Source organism: Indicator indicator, chromosome 2, assembly GCF_027791375.1.
Source record: "Indicator indicator isolate 239-I01 chromosome 2, UM_Iind_1.1, whole genome shotgun sequence".
Lineage (NCBI taxonomy): Eukaryota > Metazoa > Chordata > Aves > Piciformes > Indicatoridae > Indicator > Indicator indicator.
This window is the reverse complement of record NC_072011.1, coordinates 23,426,547-23,448,526: the sequence shown is the minus strand read 5'-3', so window position 1 is coordinate 23,448,526 and position 21,980 is coordinate 23,426,547. Positions and strand designations below refer to the sequence as shown.

The 21,980-nt window shown below is 38.3% G+C and overlaps 1 protein-coding gene across 1 annotated transcript in view; it reads left to right on the top strand.

Annotated features, from left to right (window-relative positions):
- Positions 1 to 21,980, top strand: part of UTRN (utrophin) — a 354,493-nt gene that overhangs the window by 88,627 nt on the left and 243,886 nt on the right. The window contains exons 30-41 of the mRNA XM_054393282.1: positions 187 to 315; positions 776 to 949; positions 1,543 to 1,698; positions 3,172 to 3,342; positions 4,788 to 4,967; positions 7,601 to 7,729; positions 7,904 to 8,074; positions 9,193 to 9,342; positions 11,525 to 11,662; positions 12,267 to 12,419; positions 18,746 to 18,934; positions 20,590 to 20,762. Coding sequence (XP_054249257.1) covers positions 187 to 315; positions 776 to 949; positions 1,543 to 1,698; positions 3,172 to 3,342; positions 4,788 to 4,967; positions 7,601 to 7,729; positions 7,904 to 8,074; positions 9,193 to 9,342; positions 11,525 to 11,662; positions 12,267 to 12,419; positions 18,746 to 18,934; positions 20,590 to 20,762 — 1,913 coding nt within the window. The remainder of the gene's footprint in view (positions 1 to 186; positions 316 to 775; positions 950 to 1,542; positions 1,699 to 3,171; positions 3,343 to 4,787; positions 4,968 to 7,600; positions 7,730 to 7,903; positions 8,075 to 9,192; positions 9,343 to 11,524; positions 11,663 to 12,266; positions 12,420 to 18,745; positions 18,935 to 20,589; positions 20,763 to 21,980) is intronic.

Here is a 21,980-nt window from a genome sequence, read left to right as displayed (position 1 = left end):
ATAACAGTCTTAGTGTCTTCCAATTTAGTAAGCTGTCACCAGACACAGAATATTTAAAATAAACCTCTTAGTGTTTAACTTTTATGGAGTGGATTTACTTCTGTGGTGTACTAGCTGGCAAGCAAGTTTTTCTTCCCCTCTGTGCAAGTAATCTTGTAACTTTTTTTTTTTCCTGTGACATGGCAGAAAATTCAAGCTGAGATTGCAGCTCATGAATCCACCTTAGAGGAGCTCAAAAAAAGTGCTCGCTCTTTCCCTCCTGCTTCCCCTGAATGCAGGTCTCCCCGTGGTGGAACTCATCTGGATGCTCTGCAGGTAAAAATGAGTTGCGCTAAGAATTTAGAAGTGAAGACTTTCTGGTTTTCAATTATGCTGCTATTGTCAGCCTTTAAATTGCTTGGTGCAGTCAGCTGAAACTCAGGGGCAAATAGTATAGGTTTTTACATGCTTTCATTAGGAACAAGCAGCTCTAGATTAACTGAATAAAGAAGTTTAAATTTCATAAGTATCATGCACTAAATGCTGAAAATCAGAAGGTCTCTGTATTTTAGTAGAATGGATATTTTGAAAGCGTATGATAATTAACGGCTCCTCAGGTGAAGGTTAGGAATATGTGATGGAATTTGGCATGGCAAGTAGTGTTGCCATAGCTACATGAGTTGTAATGGCTCGAGAGGTGAGTTAGAATCTAGGTGGGAAAAATGCTTTAAGTCTTGTTTTCTGACTTGTGATACTGATTTAAAACAATCTTCTAACCCAATTTTCATTAAAACAGAGAAAACTCCGTGAAGTATCTACAAAGTACCAGCTTTTCCAGAAACCAGCCAATTTTGAACAGCGCATGTTGGATTGCAAGCGAGTGTTGGATGGTGTAAAAACAGAACTTCATGTCTTGGATGTGAAAGATACTGACCCAGATGTAATTCAAGCTCATCTGGACAGCTGCATGGTAAGTATGCAATGTTCCTAACTCTTGCTTGGCAGTTCCTTTCTTGTGTGGTGGTTCTTGCTTAAGCTCTTTCCTGAGGAAATTTCGATTGAAGTCCTGATGGAACTGTTAAAACTATTTGAAAAATACCAAGAGAACAATTGATATCTAAAACTCTCTAATTCTGTGTGAGAATGTGGGCATAAAAGTAGTGGATTGTTGATCCCAGATGTGGTGGAATAGCTGAGTTCTTATAAATTCCCTTTCCTGGCTTATTCTTGTGTTACCTAGAAGCAACACTCTGAGGTTTGCTTAGTTCTTAGTATTTGAACAACACCAATACTATACATAAGGTCATACCTTAGATCAAGTATGGATCACAATGCTGACTTTGGCATGTGGCAATGTAATGGATTAAACACTGATAAATTATTAGGATAGGTCTTTGTTTGAAGTGAAAATGAAATTAATACTACAATAAAATACAGAACATCAGGAGTTGGCAGACATTTTTCTTAGTTTAAATGCAGTGTGATGGTCAAGTCCACAAATGAAGCAAAATCTGAAAATCTGCACTTCTGACTGTTTACCATTATACATATTTGTGATTTTAGAAACTCTATAAGACCCTCAGTGAGGTGAAATTGGAGGTTGAAACTGTCATCAAGACAGGAAGGCAAATTGTACAGAAACAACAGACAGATAATCCCAAAGGGATGGATGAACAACTGACGGCATTGAAATTTCTTTACAATGATTTGGGGGCACAGGTAAGAAAAACAAATACACACATGAACATGTCTGCATAGAAATTCCCTTTCTTTTCATGTGAGATGTTGTTTTAACTTTGATTCTGAAGCCAATGCTACGTAGGCTGGTTGCTAGGTCCAGGAGCAATCAATTGAGACATTAGAGATTACAGGTAAAAATCCTGTGGCTGTGCAAGACCCCTGTGCTCATAAAGCGTTCCTGAAGAGGGAGGTAGCCTTGAAGTAAGGAAGGTTCACAGAGCTTTCTTTGTCTTGGCAAAGCTGGGCTGCTATTTGTTAGTAGCCTTTTAGTACTGTTGTACCTTCTCTTGCCTGTAAACCAGCCTGCAAAATAGATTGCTATGATTGTCCTATGGGAAGTTTAAGTTGATGTAAAGTGTGGTTTTGTTTGTATAGGAGGTGTCCTGCTAGTTTCTAATTGTAATCCATCTAAAAGGTTGCTCTCAGTGTGAAATAGAAAATGGAAGCAAATCTGTATAAATATTGATTTAATTAATTTTTTAGTGTTTGAATAGTTATTTATCCAAGTGAAGTGTTTAAAAAATAGTTAATCATTTATGGAGCAGGGAGAAATAGGGAATTCTTTTCCTACCTAAATTAAGACAGAAGGCCAAGCAGACTCATGCCTGTTCGGTGCTCTGTGAATGAAGCTCTGTGTGTGTAGCCAGATTACATTGTTGGAATATGTTGAAATGAGTCCTAAGAAATATTTTATTGTTGTGAAGCAGAGAACATTCATGAAGGTGTGGATTCTAGTGGAACTTGTACATCTATAACTTGGAAAGCACTTAAACAAAAAAATTAGGGAAGGGTAGAAAGGTAGAGGTATTTGCAGTATGTCCATGCCTGACAATTTAAAAGTATTTGAGGAGTACATTATTTTGAATTAAATGCATGCAAACCCTAAATTGAGACAGAGGGTAGCTTCTTGAAATGTCAGTTGATTCTGACTGCCATGGTTGGGTTTAGTCTCAAATTTGCATTAAAGTTTGACCAGAATAATTGTGTAGCCAGTGTGAAATAAAATTGACTACAGTGCAGCAAACATTAGATTTCATATGCACATTACTGAGATGTTTTCAAGGGTAGATGTGGTGGGTTGATTTTCAGTGAAATTTTTCTGAACAGCTTTCTTTAGTCCAGTGACTTGAGTTTCAGGTAAAGGATCGTGATAAACAAAGTTTAAACACCAATTTGGTGATTTCTAGCTATAAATAAATTGGTATGCAGGTTTGGTAGTCTTATTTAAGTGTGTCTTAATGTAACAGTATTCTAGCTTTATATATTTTGCTTTCTATAGTACAAAGCAGATGTTCACAAAGGATTTTTCTTTTCAGAGTTTTTCCCTAATACAAGACAGTACTAAGATGCAAGGATTTTATAAATTTGGGTGAATATTTTAGCACTTTTGCTTTTTTCTCTCTTTTTAAAATCTAATTTTGTTTTCTTTTTTTCCTTTTCATATTTTTGTAGGTGACTGAAGGAAAACAAGACCTTGAAAGAGCATCGCAGCTGGCACGCAAAATGAGGAAAGAAGCTGCTTCTTTATCAGAGTGGCTAACTAGCACTGAGGCTGAGCTTGTGCAGAAGTCCACTTCAGAGAGCTTGCTTTCTAATCTAGATTCAGAAATTGTCTGGGCCAAAGTAAGCATGCTTCAAATACCCATAGAATAAATTTTTTCACAGTATGGCAATACTATGTAGAATTAGCTGTGAATGTAAGTTCCTGAATCTCTTAGGTCATGAAATTTTGGTAGGTTCAGTAGATCATATTCAGTACCTTACTGAGTCTGATCTATTTCATCTCTGGCATTTTGCCTCAAAATTAAGTGGCTAGTGAAATATTAACGATATAGCTTCATATTGGGTATTAATAGGCATTTAAATGACTTACTATACCTGTAACACAGTTTGTAAGTACAGTATTCTAAATTATCAGCAAATATAATTTTGGGTTGGGTCAAATGTTTTAGTAGTAGAGCAAACTGAAAGTTGATTGACGTTTTTGAGAAACATGATTTGTAACTTTTTGCTGAAAGAGCCTTGTCTTCAAAATGGTGACTCTGCAAAACAGAAAAAACTCCTGTAGCTCCTTATTTTCTTTCATTGTAAATAGTAATTCTTGACAGAAGAGGGCAAATGTGTTATAATTGTTCTGAAGCAACGCATCAGTTTTTTCACAGTGTAGAAGCTTGTACGTATAATTAGTAACAACTGTCAGTTGATATTATTCAGCAATCCTGATCTTCCAGTCATTATTTTCTGTCACCTTTTACTTTTGGAGTAGGTCTGTATACACTTCTAAAACTTGAAAGCTTATGAAATTACAAAAAGATCTAATTATAACTTATTCTCAGCCATTTTGCTCAGAATCAACAATTATTAGCATTACAGTTTGCTAGGGTAGTATTACAAATTTGGAAACAATTGTTCATGATTTCTTATGCTGAACTACCACGAGGACAAGCCTTTTATGTTGCAAGCAAAATTGTCCTTTGTGTCTTGAGATTTTTCTAGAGGCAAATGGTAGAGCTAAAAGTACACAGATATGTAAATATATGTACAGGTAGATATATGACAGCAGGGCTTCTGTAATAAGTAGCAAGTAAATTGAACATATGCAGTAATGAGTAGTGATGGTTCTCAAAATAGTATTCAGCCTTGGCCTGCCACTTTTCTCATTGTTGCCTACTGTAGAAGTAGGAAAAGATACAAAGGAATCCAGAGTGTCTCTGCATTCTCTGTGGTTGTTGACAGGGCAGAAAAAAACCTCTTAAAATGGGATCTATAATGTGATGTAATGCATTTGCTTTACCTACATGGTGAAAAGGACCTCTAAAAATATAAAACTACAAAAAGACACCGAGTTATTCAGGACACTTACATACATTGTGCTCCCTTTCAAAAAAAGGGACCACTCAGAGAGTGAGCATAATATAACACATATATATAGTAGGTGATTCTACTTGATTTAAGTTTTAGAGTGACGATTATCTACGATAGTATTTGTTTCCTGTGTTGGTAAAACTCTGGCTCCCTTGCCCTTGTGGTTTGGAACACTGTGCAGTGTTAATGGCTCTTCCTTTCAGAGTGTCCTGAGAGAGCTGGAGAGAAGGAAAGCTGATCTGAAGAGTATCACAGAAAGCTGCACTGCACTCCAGGCTTTGGTGGAAGGGAGTGAGACCTCCCTGGAAGAGAAGTTGTGTGTTCTTAATGCTGGCTGGAGCAGAGTTCGAACCTGGACTGAGGACTGGTGTGACACCTTATTGGTAAGTTGCACATGTGAGAAATAGGGTAGTTCTTCCTCCATGTTCTTCCAGCTGGTGCAGTTTTCACTTGTGTCACTTTGCTGGGATGTGAAGCTTCAGTGACTTCAATGGACGTACTGGAATGTAGAGTGGATATTTAGTTATGTGGTGTGCTGGTTTGAGGCCAGCCAGAACATCTCTTGCCCCGAAAGGGACAAAAGAATGACACACGCAAACGGATTGGAGAGTGATGGAAAGTTTAAATGGAAAAGCAAACTGGTGAAGCTACAGAAAACTACAAACTACAAAGCATAGTGGAAAAGAACATCCTAAAGCATACAGAACTCCCTCACAGAATTCCCAAAAGCTTCCCAGTCCTCCCTTCCTCTCACCTGAGGGTCTACCCAATCCCTCAGGGCTCTTCCTTCCCCCCCCTCCTACTGCTAGGCAAGTCTCAGGCTGGCCAGGTCTGAGACTGCCCCCCCTCCATTCTCCTCCTGGCATTAGGCCTAGACAGGCCTAAGAGGCCTTGAGGATACTCCCCCGGCATTACCCAATAAGAGAGGACATCTCCCATGGGAGCAGAGGGAAGAAAGAGGAAGAGAATGACTTTGCAGATGGCCTTATAGGGCGTAGGATTTATGGGTAGAAATACGCCATTTCCTGTGTCCACCCCTGTGGGTGGGCACCCAGGACACCAGAGGTGTGTCTCATGTAGCAGTGGCAGGGGGCACCCAGCCTAAACTGCCACATGTGGATGGAGAGGTGACTCATGAGGTAGATACAATGAGGAAGGTGGGGAACTGTTCTGCAGGTGTTTTAGATGTATTGCTAGGCATTGGTGCCATGCACTTGGTAGTAGTAGCAGCTATTATTCAGTAGGTAGGAGATAAAAATAAAATGCAGAATCTGAAAGTGATGAAAACATGTAAATATACTAGGCAGAGAGATAACTTGATGTAGTGCGAATAACCTGAATAGCTGTAGAGAGTAATGCTAGGTTTAAGATTTGTGGGTTTTGTTTGTGTGTGTTTTTGGTTTTGTTTTGTTTGGGTTTTTTGTTTGTGGTTTTGGCTTCAGTGTCATTAATTACTAGTACCTGGTTCTGCCGCATTAAAATGAGAGGCAAAAACCCACCAGGTTATGGAAGTGTTGTTTCTTTTGTAACTTAATTACAACCCAGGAGTTGGATCTTGTGTTTCTGTGTAACCTTATGTGATCTCATTAATTTCTCAACGTAAGTAGAAAACAAAAGGAACTAGCCAAAAAAATTTATATCCATGAGGCTCCTTTTGCTCTTTGTTCAGCCTGAAAGAAACCCCTATACCAGGTCTAGCATGTATAGGGTGTTTTTGTGTCAACAGATATTCTTGAGATCCAGATGTGTTGGCAGCTTATTGGATAATTTTCTAGAGGTGTTCAGCAAAGCATTCAGGACCCTCTGTCAGCCTATTGCTCATTCAAGACAGCCCATAACTGCAAATGTTTAAGACTATGCCAGCTGAGGCAAACAGCATGTGTTTGGCTGAGTGAATGGAAGACTACACATTTTATACAGCCTAAAGCTGCAAGTTTTGTGAAATGGACATGAAATGGTCTATGCTTGATGCTGGTATCAGACTGATGTTTTCTGCTTGTTTAGGTGTTTCTATATTGTTCAGTTAAGACAATTTACCTTCAGCAACCTCTGATACGGGCAGAAATTGTGGAAACGTTGATGTATACCTAGATGGTGAGCCGTGTACGTTCTGCCTAGTGCCTGTTGTTGGTTGTACTGTTTCATAATCCAATGATATTCACAGTAGTAGTAGTCAGGTAAATAAACCCTTATTTGTAAATGCTGTCATGATGATCCACAACTAAAACCTTTCTAAATTATTTTCGTGTCTGGTGATGAGTGTTGTCTTTGTGCTGACTTTGTTAGGTTAGATTCTTGATGTTGATGCAATGAGCAACTGTTTTTTCTCTTTTTTTCTTCCCTCTTTGGTCTGTAGGTCTAAAAAAATCGAAGCTTTTTTATTCTTCATGTTTGGATTTGGTTTGGTTTTGGGATGAGAAGCTCTGTGCTTAAACAGGATGATGCTTCTGAATCTGATAACTTTGTTTTGTCACACAGAATAATGTGTTGTTTCTGTCTGTTGCAACTTCTGATGGTGTATGAAAGCAGATGTAATTAACATTTCTACAATGTGGTGACTTTTCCTAAGAGAAAAAAATATTTTAATGTAATCAGTAAAATATAAATTTTTGACTATCATAGTTTTTAGGTTTTGGTGTAATCCCCTTGTTTGTAAAACAACAGAAAGAACTACCACATATAATATGAACTGCTGTATCTGCTAGTGACAATTCAAAAAAGTGGGGCTGTTTTTCTTACTGAGATGTTGTGGTCTAGCCATATCTTGTCTGTCTTTTATTTGGAGAAACCCTCGCAACTCTGAGTTTTCCTTTCTATGAATTGGGAAGGATCATATCAAAGGATCTGGAATGAAAACTGAATTCTTGTGAATATTTATTAAAGGTACAATCAAATTTAAAATGTGTATTTTCCAGGGTAGTCTCCTTTGGTGCAAAGATTTTTGTGGGGGTGTTTCTGGATTTTTTTTTTTCTTTAAAGTTTCTCTCATTGGTACATTTTTGTTGTCTTTTTCCAGAATCATCAGAGCCAGCTGGAAATTTTTGATGAAAATGTTGCCCACATAAGTACTTGGTTGTATCAGGCTGAAGCCTTGCTGGATGAGATTGAGAAGAAGTCAGCAAGCAAAAAGGAGGAAACTGTGAAGGTAGGAAAAGTTGCTGTCAAGTAGCCACTTCTGGATTCTAAATGAAGTCAAGGCAGGTTTGCTGCCTGTTTTGTGTCACGATTTTTTTCCCCCCAATGGTTTTTGTTTGTATTTTTCTAATGTATTTTTTTCCTTTCCTGGGATAACCATTTGCAATTTCTTTCACCTCCCTAGCGCTTAATATCTGAGTTAGATGATGTTAGTCTTCGAGTGGACAATGTGCGTGACCAGGCTCTCATCCTAATGAACGGTCGGGGAGTTTCGTGCCGTGAACTTGTGGAACCCAAACTGGCAGAACTAAACCGTAACTTTGATAAGGTTTCTCAGCACATCAAAAGTGCCAAGGTGAGGATGTGTGAGCCCCAAAACATGCTTGGGGGGTTTATGACAAAATGCTGGCAAATAGTTTTAAGGGGATAGATCTTTATCTTAGAAGAACACTTCACAGAATCACGCAGAATCACAGAAACATTCAGGTTGGAAAAGACCCTCGGGATTACCAAGTCCAACCAATAACCCTACTGTACAAGGTTCACCCCTAAACCATATCCCCAAGCACCACATCCAAACAACATTTAAACACATCCAGGGTTGGTGACACAACCACCTCCCTGGGCAGCCCATTCCAATGCCTGACCACTATTTCTGTGAAAAGTTTTTCCTAATATCCACTCTAAACCCACCCAGTCATAGCTTGAGGCTATTCCTTCTTGTTCTATCGCTAATTACCTGTGAGAAGTGACCAGCACCACCCTCTCCACAACGTCCTTTCAGGTAGTTGTAGACAGCAATGAGGTCTTCCCTCTGCCTCCTCTTTTTCAAATTAAACAGCCCTAGCTCCTTCATTTGCTCTTCATAAGATTTGTTCTCCAGTGCCCTCTGCACTCACTCCAGCACCTCGACATCTCTCTTGTGTTCAAGTGCCCAAAACTGGACACAATACTCGAGGTGTGACCTCACCAGAGCTGAGTACAAGGGGACAGTCACCTCCCTGCTCCCTGCTTGGTGCTTTTGATGCACTTTTAAGCATAGATATTTATATGTGAAAAATGGACAGACTGATTTTATAAGAGCTGTTTTTTGTAGCTGAGTAACAGATGATGACGAGTTTCAAGGAAAGATTTGCAAATAGTGTGTTATAAAGATTCAGAAAAATGTAGATATTGCAGTACATAAACATGCTACAGAACAACACCATAAGGTAGTGGAACTGGAAGGTTTTTGTTTGTTTTGAGACCAAAATGTTCAGCCTGATGTTTGAAGATAGATGCTTGATGATACCTATTGACCCTGTGTCCAAGGTAACTCTCAGTGTTAAATCAAACAACTCTTGCAATATTTTATGCTGATATTTGATGGTCATACAAACTGATATGCCCGGAGAATTGGTTTAAATCGTTAAATTACATGTGACAGCTCAGACAAAATTTTCAGCTCGAACATAGTTTTATTTTGCTTTGCAGATGCTTGTGGGACAAGAACGACTTCCTGTCATGTCAGAGCCCCATGAGGTCAGAAGAGCTTTTTCAGACCTGGAAAAGTTTGAGAGTGACATACAGAATATGTTAAAAATTGTGGAAAAGCATCTGGAGCTGAGTGGGGAAGATGAAAAGGTTTGTGAGCAATGGAAGAATTAAATAACTGATTAACTCTCTGTTTTGTCTGCATGTTACATTCTATGACACTTGGAGGGGGAATTCTGAGACACTCTTTTAAAGATGGAATTAGATGATGAAGAGAATTTTGAGGTTGTTGCACAATTTTCCCACACTTTTCCCGTAGCTGGTGCTTCTTGGCTGATGCACTGAAACTAACAGCCATGGGTTTTATATAATTCAGGTAGTGATCTTTGAGTTTCCATTTCTTCTAAGAGTAGCTGATTATAAAGAAACCTTCCTGTAAAATTAATATAGTACAAAACTTTTTTCTTTCTCTGTATCTGTCTGAACTGACATTGAAATGATTACTTAATGCAGCTGAATCTCTTAGTATGTATTCAGCAATTTGGAGCCACTGTTGCATTGAGTAGGTATTTTTTTCAAAATTAAAATTATGTGATATATTGAGTCACAGTGCATATAATCATGGTCTGGGTTGGATAGGACCTCTGAAGGTCACCTTGTCCAACCTCCTCTGCAGTAAGCAGGGGCATCCTCAATTAGATCAGGTTGCCTAGAGTTCTGTCGAGCCTTGCTTTCAATATCTTCAGGGACAGGGCCCCAGCCACCTCCCCAGGCAACATGTTCCAGTGTTCCACTACCTTCATGGTGAAGAACCTGTTCTTAACATCCAATCCAAATCTGCTCTTCTCTAGTTCGAAGCCACTGCCCCTCATCCTATCACTACAGGCATTTGTAAACAGTCTCTCTCCAGCTTTCTTGTAGGCACTCTTCAGGTACTGGAAGGCTGCTATTAGATCTCCCCAGAGCCTCCTCTTTTTCAGGCTGAACAACCCCAGCTCCCTCAGTCTGTCCTTATAGCAGAGGTGCTCCAACCTCTGATCATTTCTGTGGCCCTCCTCTGGACCCGCTACATCAGGTCCATGTCCTTCCTGTATTGAGGGCTCCAGACCTGGACACAGTACTCCAGGTGAGGTCTTAACCAGGGCAGAGTGAAGTGGCAGAATCACCTCTCTGGATCTGCTGGCCACACATCTTTTGATACAGCCCAGGATGTGATTGGCCTTCTGGGCTGCAAGCACACACTGCCTGCTCATGCCCAGCTCCTTGTCCATCAGCACCCCCAAGTCCTTTTCCACAGGGCTGCTTTCTATCCCCTAGTCTGTATTGACAGTGAGGATTGTTCCAGCCCAGGTGCAGAATCCTGCACTTGCTCTTGTTGAACCTCATGGGGTTCACCTGGGCCCACCTCTCCAGCTTGACCAAGTCCCTCTGGATGACATCCTATCCCTCTGGCATATCAACAGCACCACTCAGCTTGGTATCATCTGCAGATTTGCTGATGGTGAACTTGATCCCACTGTCTATATTTTTGATAAAAACATTGAACAGCACAGGTCCCAGTGTAGACCCGTGGGGGACAGCACTTCTTACTGCTCTCTTTCTGGACTTCAGGCCTCTGAGGTGAGGTCACTGGAGGCTTGTGAGATGAGGTGCAAATAAAAGTGTTGCCATATGGCTCATAGCAAGTCTAAATAAGAATGTGGAATAAAATTTTTATTTTTCTAAATTCTTATTTAGGGTCTACAATTCACCTGTATAAAACTGCCATAATTTGTTTGTACCTTGTTCTTCTTAGCTCTGTAGGATACAAAATTGGGTAAAGACCTGCCAGGCTACCTCATTTGCCTTCTGTTTAAGCACATGAAATGCTAAAAACTGAGCTGGAGAGTTGAATACTATGTGTCATTTTCTATAGACTTACACTGCAGAAAACAATATTAAAAGGCCTCTATGGAAGGACCTATTGTTCTAGAACACATTGTTCCCTTTCTGCTTTTCAATATTTATTATATTTTCTTTTTGTTTTGCTCTAAGCTTGCTTGTTATTGGCAAGGAATGTTTAGAATAGAAATGGATCTGAAATCATAACATTTGTTCGCTGTGGCTGCCTACAGTTGGCTCATTGAGTGAGCTTCCTGCAGGCATTTGTTAGGAAGTTTTTGGAATGACTAAATTGAATTTTAGGATTTAGTAGCTGTGGAGAAGAATCTCAGCTTGAGTTTGTCTCATAACAGTTTGGTACCATTACTGTTAATATGTGATCAGTAATACATTTATTTTGGAAACCACAGCTGAGCATTCTATAAATAATACAGACTTATGTAATTTTTAGCTGGATCAAGAAAGAGCTCAGATTGAAGAAGTTTTACAGAGAGGAGGACAGATGCTACAGCAGCCTATGGAAGACCATAAGAGAGAGAAGATCCGCATACAACTGTTGCTTCTTCAGAAAAAGTATAACAGTGTGCAGGTATGATCATGACAGTTACTACAATTAAAGGTCATTTATACGATCTTCTCTTGAGTATTCCACTTACAACCTGGTTATGACTTCAAAATTTTTAGTGTATAAGATTCTCTGGGGAAAAGTTAAATGTGCATATGCTCAGTCAGACTCCAAATCTTTGCAAAGCACAGATTTTGTCATTCCAAAGTTTTGGGAGAGTAATTTTGATTTTGAGTTTTTTTTTTTTTTTTTTAAGTCCTATTATGAATTTCACAGAGGGTCACCCTATATGAATCTACACAGGTGGATGCAGATAGTTGGATGTTTGCTTCACTTGTTTTTGGTACTCCACCACCAGGGTTTATGGAGTGACTACATAGACACATATATACAAGCACATTCACTGAGTCCTCAGCTGAAGAAATTTATGTGAACATGAGTCTGCTCTTGAATTTCTGTGCTTCCTCTAGAGCGTACCTTCAGCAATTGTGGACTATAGTACATTGTGTATTTTGAAATTTGCCTCTTCAAAAAAATCCCTCAAGTATTTTTGATTTTCAAATAAGATCTGTTCTGTTTACTCTTTCCCTCTTCTTATACTATTTTTTCCTGATACACTGGATTGTAGGAATGCAGGTCATTTCAGAGGAGGCAGGTGGTGGAACTATCTCCGGTGTTTTCCCAGTATAAGAAGGAGCATGACAGTCTAATGAAGTGGCTGGATGAGGCTGAGCACCGTCTGCCAGGACAACAAGGTGTGGAAGGTGAACAAAAATTACAGGTAAATGAGCCTTTTTTTCTTACAGCAGTGAATGGGCTTTAGAGATGACACAAAGTTTTTTATGGCTGTTCTTTTGATACCTTCTTGGAAACTAATGTTTTCAAAATGGCAGCATTCATTTTTCTTTCAGAAATTATCTTTATGTACTAGTTAGGTATTAGTCTGGACCTATGATGACAGTCTCAGCTACCAGGCACAGAGGAGTAGGCTCTGGGCAGTGCGGTTGAATCAGGACAATTTCTCTGGTCAGCCTTGCTTATGGGTATTATGGTTAGCTCATTTTGATGTCCTGGCTCAAATAGCCTGATTCAATGTCTGGTTGGTGCAGGTATGATAAAATCTTCATCTGGGGCTTAAACTCTGTGCCTCTACCTCCTGTGGTTGGGATGTTGTAACTACTGTGTTGTTGTAACACTGCCCTTTGCTGATTCAAGTGGTTAGGGAATGGTAATTACCACTGTGATTGATACCACTGTACCAAATGAAGATTAATAAAAATGACAAAGGTTGACATATATCTGATGAGAAGAGCTATGTATTGTGTGTGTGTGTGTGCAGATCTTGATAACTGATTTAACAGGATGTCAAGATCTGAGAGAATTTACTGCCCAGAAAGCTGTATGTCTTAGTTGTTGAGAGCAGAGATGCTTTCAGTGTTTGTTTTGGGTTTTGTTGTGCTTTGGTGATTTTGTGGTGTGTTGGTGTGTGTTTCTGGGTTTTTTGTTTGGTTGGTTTTTTGTATGTGTTGTTTATTAAAAAAAATAATTACAATTTCTCATTTTCATTTTTCAAAACACTTTGGCTGCATGATAACGATATTAGTATCTTAGACAATAACAGTGAGGAACCTTGTAAAGCACCATGTAATTTTGTGGACAAGCTTGGGAGCTAGGCAATCTGTCAAGTACTTCTTAGTTTCTGCATCTGAAACCTCATAATTAAAACCAATCAATCTCTTTTTGACTGCTCTGTAGCTTTTAAAGCCAGCACCAAGTAATTTGGAGGGGTAAAACACACTGGTGCTGTATGAAACACAACACAAAATCATAATGTGGTGCTCTTTATTCACAGCTGTAGTGCTGTATGTCTTCAGCTGCCTGTGATAGCTGCAGGCCTGTGGCAGACAGTCTGCTCTCCTCAGTCCTGCAAGCTATTCAGTATCAATGCACCTTTTAAATCTGCCTCTTGTTAGAGAGGCTTTTTGAGTTACAGATCTTCCACACACAGCTGGGCATCAAAGATGGCCCCAAGGTCTGTTCAACTGCCTGACATCTAACTGCTCTGTTGGGTCCTCAGCAGTCACTCCTGGTGTACTGTGTGCCTTGCACATGAGCTCCTTGGGACCTGACTGATGATGGGAAATTAGAAAGGAATAGGAACCCATACATAGTTAAAAGTAAAACAACATGATTCAGTTTTTCTGCTTGACCCATCAATTAACAGTTTGAAAAGAGGAAAAGGTACACCTGAATGGTTCTTTGCTAGTGGAAGCAGACCAGTTCTACAGATGGTCTTCCTTGTCACTGTTGGTTTCATGCAGGTTGACTGGTATTTTATAAGCAAGACATTTTGCCTGCTGTAAAGCTCTTTTCTTTAGGGATATACTGCAGCTAATCCCTGGCACTACTGAATCCTTTTCTGGATTACTGCCTCTTGCTATCTGGGTGCTGAATGTAGAATTTTGTGTAAATGAGGAATACCATAGCAATTATAATAGACTGTTGATGGAAAAAAACATTATCTTTGCTCAGAATTAGTGAAACTGTGTAAAAATATCCTTATACTTCTGGATTGAGTCTGTCTGGGTCAAGTAGGCTTTCAGAAAGGGATGACATCAGTTTTCATTACTGCTGTGAAACTCAGAAACTGCTGCTTTTGCTTCTTGTTTCTGTGCCTCTAGCTTTCTGAAGTTTAAGTGGTAAAGCAGCCTGTCTCAAGTGACTTTATTTTACTTTTATGGCTTCTTCTTTCTCCCGCTTTACTAATTGAACACCAAAAATCGTATGGGATCATGTGGATTCTAAAAGAAGGAACAGATGAACACAGTTCCTCTAGTGTATTCTTGGAGCCACTATACTTGACCTAGCTTCAGCACCAGGGAGGACTCCTAATGCTAAAATTCTTCAGCAGAAACTGCTTCTCCTCTGTATTTATGACCTATTCTGTGCCTGAACAGGTCTGTTCTCTTCTTTAGTCATCAGGGAAGGTGAGGAAAGGGAAACCCTGGATGTATCCATAGAGCCCACATACTACTAAACAGCAAATTGCAGTACTCTCTGCTTACCTCAGCTCAGGACTGAGGAGGAGTAAATGAGTTCTGGACCCACTGGTGCACAACTGACACAAACCCTCACCTTCATGTAAGGAAGGTGAAGTGAGCAGAGGAGGAGAAACTAATACTTGAAATAAACAAATGGGAAGCAAAAGAAAAGTTTCAGACATCAATCTTGAGAGTAGACTTCAATTAAAGTTTTTTATGTATTATGTATGTTTTTGTAAATGTGTGGAGGAGAGCACTTCTTTATGGTGCTTGAAGGTCATATATATCTATATATGTAAGTATGTATGTATGTATCTATCTCTAAGTAGCTGGATCATAGCTGTTCCTTCTCATGTACGCTGCTAGGGATTATGAGTAAAGTGTCTGAAATATTAGTAATTTTTCTGCATAACAGGTAGTTCTGAATAACTCTTGCTTTGCCACACATCTGTTTGCTAGAAGAGCCTGCATCAGAAGTTTGTATATCCTTGAGTTCCTTTTTTCTAACCTTGCTTTAGTATTTACTTAAACTGCTCTATTCTGACTTGGCTCAAAATGAGGGAAAGGAAATATTAAATCTCTAATTGCAGAGTTAATTAGTTGACTAAAGTTCCTGAGAGATTTTTGCAGGTTTTAGAAAACTGTTTTGAAGTGAAAATGATAATTTTGCAGATGGTAAGTGAATTTGCTGTTCTGGGCCCAGTGCAGTTTTTCCTGTAAACTGAAACACAGGCACTATCTTAAAGACTCTTGAAGTGTTATTCCAGTAATAAAGAAAACATGTTTATTTGCCTCTTGTAATTTTATAGAGGAGGTTCTTGGTTACTTAAATGTGAACCATTGGATATGTTGCCAGCAAATACACTGCTTACTGACTTCATTAGTTAACTTAGAGGAACAAATAAAATGGACATGAGATTTTAGATTTGGAAAGCCTTTTTCTAGAAAATGGACTGAAATATTTTGAGTGTGAGAGACGGGGCAAGGAATAGTTACGAAGTGAGCATCTCTAATCAAAAGGGTATTTATTTGCAGTGGTGTCAAATAATATATGGTAATCTGAGATTTGACTGTGCAAACACTTCAGGTTAAAATATTTGTGTAGTTAAACATACAAGGCAAATTTTTAAAGTACGTCAATTTCTTGAGGGTCTTTTTCCAAAATCAGCTTTGAAGCAAGTCAGAGTATCTCCCTGAGTTGAATCTTCAGTGGGTTTTGTTTCCAAACACAGTGAAGTGAAAAAAAGGGAAAGGAAATCTGAAATCAAATTCCGAATTACAAGTCAGACTAGATGTTAATTACAGGAGGAGAGCAATGAATTAAAAGAATTTTTAGCAGCTCTCATTGAGATGCCTTTTTATCAAATATACATTACTAACTATTCTCCTTTTCCCCCCAATCCTACATTTTTCCTAATATTTAAAGATGCTCTGTCACGGAAATGATAGTAGAAAATTGCTACTAAGTCATCAAGTCAGATTTTCTTCTAAGTAATCCTTGATTAACTTTTTATTTTTATGTAAGAAGAGAGTTTAATTGCCAGGTTTTTTGTTTGTTGTGGGGGGTTGGTTTGTTTGTTTGTTTGAATTAAAAACAACCAAACCCAAACACAAAACAACCAAAAAAAATGATAAAAAACAGCTTCTGCAACATTTAGGTATTTGATTTGTGAGACAAACTTCTGCTCTTCTATTTTTTGTTTTTATTTGTAGTACATTATGCTACATTGTAGAAGCTGCTGGTCTGCAGTATAAGATAGAGAACAGCTGAACAATTAAAACTTGACTGTAGTAAACCAGTAATGTGTTTGTAACATTTACATATGTTCACCTTTATGAAAGAGGAAACATCATCTCAGTTGATAGGAGGCACCTGGAGATGAGCAATAAGGTTTGCTCTGCCGGAGTGGCACCAGAAGTAATTCACTGCTTTGCAGAAGAGCAATAACCTGACCCAGGCTGGTTTCACAGGAGAAGCAGAAAGTTTCAGTATATGTCAGTGTTGGCAACACGTGGAGAACAAGTTTGCTGCATGCCAACAGTTGTCAGTTCTTTCCAATGGGAAATAAAGCAATGTGTGTGAAATAGAAAGATAACAAACTCCAGTGACCTAATCATTTGGGTGAAGTCTAGATTCTGGACTTTAGCCTGTGTGAAGATGGGACTTGTGGGATAATAAAAAATTAGTGAAAACACCTTGTGAACATGTTGCAAGTGGCTGTGCTGTTCAAACCCTGGTTTATTTCACATTGCTGGAAGAAACCTACTTTGAGTTGAACAATCATTGATTTCTCAGGAGCTGGGGTCTCTCTTTCCACGGGAAATCACATTAATGTCTCAGCCTTGGGGTTTTGTTCCAAACTTCAATGATCAAAGCTGACAAAATATATACAGTGTCTGAAGACAACACGTTTGGGGAAGCATCAGGGACCAAAATGATGGATTTGTAGCTAAAGCATATGGAGGAATTGAGGTTTCACTGTGATGCTTGCTTACTGTATTGTTAGTGAATCAAATGCAATGCTGAGTATTTTACGATGCTTTTCAGGAACACTTTTTTTTTTTTTTCCAGAGGGCTTAATATATGCTTATGTACCTGCATGTCCTATTTCTTTGAGGTGCAATGAGTGACTCCAAATGTACCATGTTTAATGGAAAAAGTCTTGAGGAAATACAACTGTCCCCCCATTTTCAATAGAGGGACGACTGTCTACTTAAAAAACAAACAAAAATGCCCAAAACTAGTACAAACTAAATAAAACCCTTAGGAGCATTTAGTGCATGAGAAGAAATCCTGAGTGGTAAATACATGAACATACCCTTTCTGCTGCAGTTCTCTTTTTTTCCCTATTGCACTACACGTGCTGCATATGCTAGGTTCCAGTTAATTTGACATATTTGAAATGCTCAGAAATATGTGGAGGTGTTTTCCAACAGCCTTATTAGTGGGGCTTAGTATTTTAATGTTTGTCAGTTTTGCTTTCACATGTGTGAACCAAGCCCAGATTAACTACAAAGTAAAATTCACTGGCTGAAATCACTAAAACATGGATTTATTCTTCAGGGCTTTAAAGTTATTCTCAGCTCTCAGTAAATTATATAGTTGAGTGCCTCTGTCTAGTTTGACTCAAATTCAGTGAATACAGGATGGTGGCTTAAATGTTGTTTGAATTCTTGAGTATTTGGTGGCAGATTTATTTTTTTGTTGCTGAGTTTAAGGAACCGGGCTGTTTTCAGAGATGGTAACAGAACTCTGTTGCACAAGATACCGTTTTTTGAAAGCAAAAAGCTGCTGTTGGCTCTTGGAGTCTTTGTTTCACTTGCATCTGCTACCTTTGCCAGGCACAGCAAAGTTTAGCTTCTCGCAACTGGCTTCCTAAATTATGTCCTGGATCTAAATCATTATGATCTAAGAGAAAGGTGCACTTGCTTTTTTTTATCTGCTAACATGGTATTTGGCTAGATAGTGTAGTCTCACAGCCAGAGCAGACAAGAACTGCTGAGCTCTTGAGGAGTTAAGTGTCTCTTCTTGCCGCAAAAAGTGTATTGTGGTACTGGAGGGGTACTAATTTTAAAAATGTTTGGGAAATGTGAGTGGGGATGCTTATTGAAAAGAGTGTGGAGAGGAGAGGGAAGAAAAAAAAAGTAAAAGCTGCTTCAGTAGATTAAGTTCTGGGAGTCCTGATGAAGGAAGGAGACGGTTGTAATTGTAACTAGATACAAGCTCAATCAAGAAATGTAAGTTCTGGAAATGGTGCTTCTCTTACCTTAATCCTCACCAGTGTCCTTCCCACTACCCAGAGTTCTACTAAGGAATGATATAGGGTCATTATGATGCATGGTATCTACAATTTTCTCTTTTTAAAATAAATATAGAAGTAGTTTTCTGCAGGACTTTCAGCTTTATGTAATTTTGCTGGAAAGGCCTTTGTTTTGTCTTTTAATGTAGAAAAGTGTTTTGTTCTGAATATACCTTGCTGAAGTAATTTTGTGGGTTTGTTTTGTTTTGTTTTGTTTTCTTCATTGCTTGTTCTTTGAAATGTAAAAAGAAATTTCATGGTTTTAGGCAACACCTGTCCAGCAGAGGTTAAAAAGCCACTTTGCAGAAATTAGGACCTTACCTTTTTCGGCTGAATACTTGGTTGAAATCAACAAAGTCTTGCTGGCCATGGCTGATGTTGAACTGCTGCTGAATGCACCTGAGCTAAATATTGGCATCTATGAAGATTTTTCAACTCAGGAAGATGCACTGAAGGTACTCAATGTCTAAGAATTGTATTCTGAGGGAAGAAGGAGGGAAGGGAATATCAGAAGAAAAAAGGCCACAATAGCAGCTATATATCTGTAGTTGTGTTTTTACTCAGTATATGCTCAATCAATATGCATTGAAAATTAAACAAGAGCTTTGTAGATAATTTTTCTTCCTATGCAGAGTCAGGCTACAAAGTGGAAGAGTGTGGAAGCTGGGTGGGAGATTGATAGAGAAGAATTTAACTTCTCTTGTTAGAGAAATTGTTGTGGTTTTTTATCACAGTCTACATGATATGTAGAGAAAAGATAAAGCCAATTTCCTATGTTCCTGCTCGATGTCCTTAACACTGCTGCTAGTTTGTGTCATGCGAAAAAAAAAAAATACTTAAGAATACAGAGAAAGGGAGCCTCTTGACTTCTGTATGAAGCTATATATCAGTGCACAAGATAGTACCTGCTCTGATTAGCAAAGCATCAATATGTACTCAATTTTCATCTCCCATTTCTCATTGTCAGCCAGTGGAGTCACTTGTGTGATTAATAATGAAGTAGTACTTAAGGATTTGCCCTTCTTCAAAAGGGGATGAAGAAAGTATGTTTGAAAATATTGTGTCTTACTATTGAATGTGAGTTAAGTATGAGTCCAGGTTAATTTTGAGCATGCAAAGGAATACAGTACAGAGATTCCCACCAAAAAAATCTGTTGTGTTTCAAAATTCCACATGGTGTGGTGCAGTGTAGTTGGATTTCTCTATTAAGGTGGGTTTAAAATATGCCTTTTTGGTGTAAAGATCTCATCTGATTTTGAAATTTTTGTATATTCTGAAATAGCAAATAGCAAAGCATAGAATTTTTAGAAGTGGTACTGTTTTAAATTTAAAAAGGTAAGTAAATTCTACTGCTAGCATAGAGTATTTCCCCTACATGGAATACTTGTCTTACAACAGCATCTAGTTTAAAGATATTTTCACATCATATTTCAATCATATCTGAGAAATACTGCTTTAGCTTTGTCATTTAAATCTAAAATTTTATAGCTTATGCTTTTGCACTTCTGTGCCTGTGGAAGATTATATGAAACACAATAAAGTGACATTTTTTGGTTCATTTCTTACATGAGAAGGAATATACACATTGCCTTCATGACACAGGCAGATTGGTTTAATAATGAAGATACTGATGTTTTGAGAAGGATGTCATGCCCATTTACCGCAAAAACAGATTGCATATTATAAAGTTGGTTTATCCTATTCATGAAAAAAATGAAAAGGACACATGGACTATTCAGTTTGTTTGTAAAACTGATTTATTCTGATGCTGATGGTCAAGATCTTATTTTAGATACTGGATATTTTTGGAAACAGGAGGAGAAACTTCTTTACAGTGAGGGTGACAGAGCACTTGAGCAGGCTGCCCAGAAAGGTTGTGGAGTCTCCTTCTCTGGAGACATTCAAAACTTGTCTGGATGTGTTCCTGTGCAACGTGCTCTAGGTGATCCTGCTTTGGCAGGGGGGTTGGACTCGATAATCTCTGGACGTCTCTTCCAACCCCTGTCATTCTGTAATTTTTGAAGAAATTACTTTCTGATTTTTGCTTTTTTTTTTTTTTTTTTAATTTCCCTCTGGTGTTTGATGGTTTTTGTAATCACTGTGCTTGCAGAACATAAAAGATATTTTGGATAAACTTGGGGATCAAATTGCAGTTATACATGAGAAACAGCCTGATGTTATATTAGAAGCATCTGGACCTGAGGCAATACAAATAGGAGATGCACTGACCCAGCTGAATGCGGAATGGGACAGAATTAATAGAATGTACAACGATCGTAAGTGGTAAGTCAAAGATGTTTGGTTTCTGTGACCATGTGGTAAACATTCTATGTACTTGAAGATAAGTTTTTACAAAGGTACCTTAGTGATGATAATGAGAGTTTGGGAGTAATCAGCTTTAATATGTTAGTATTGCACAATAATTACCAGAATTACTGAATGTTAAAACAGTTAACATGCAAATCATAGTTTGCATCCTTTTATGAAGCTGATTGCTTCCACAGTAGAAAATGGAGTAGTTTGTTTACAAAATAATAAAAGTTTGTAAAGGTATTGCAAAGCAAAGTTCTGTAAGAAAAATGTTGAGTAGGATATCTTTTACCAAATAATTCACAGCTGCTTTTGAATGAGAGTAGAAGTTTGAAAGCATGAGGTCTTTAAAGTATAGCACATTTGATAGTTGCCAATAATCTTTGTAGGTAATTGAAGATGAGAGATGGTCATATTACAAAATTCTGTGGTTGAGAGAACAAGAGAATAGTGAAAAAGGTGCTTAAGAAAAATGTGTCTCTTATTTTCTTTCCACAAACATCAAATAGCTGTAATTTCATTTATGCAAAAAAAGCAGGAAAAAAGAAAGTAAACTAAGCTTTGATTTCTCCTCATCCATTGCACAAGATGCTCTAAACTGATAATACCTTATATCTGAATCAACTTGAAATGTTTAAAACCAATCTCAGTACCACTTAGACATGGAAGAGTGTGTCAGAAAGGCATTTTGAGTTGGTTAAAGGCTGCCCAGGGGGTAGTGGAATCTCCCTCTTTGGAGATACTAAAAACCCACCTGGATGTGTTGCAGTGTGATCTGGTATAGGTGATACTGCTCTGGCAGGGGGGGTTGGACTAGATGATCTTTCGAGGTTCCTGCCAACCCCTAACATTCTGTGATTCTGTGAAAGTACACGCTCAGCAAGTTACTACTAAGCTGAAGGTGCTCACACTGCAAGCAGTGTTAGACACTGAGATTGCCACTAAGCAAAACTACCTTACTGACTGAAAATTATTTTATGAGACTTAAATGAAAAGACTTGTACTCTAGTTAATTTGATTTTACAGTATTTGCATTTTAATAGTGGTATAAGGTGATGGCTAATGCAAAAGCTCTGTAGAGCACAAAGTAATGTCTAGCCATGTTCACTTGATTTGAAGCACCAAAAATCTGATATCACACACATTTGCTATGTATTTTGTAGAGATGTTTTTAGGAAGATTATGTATTAC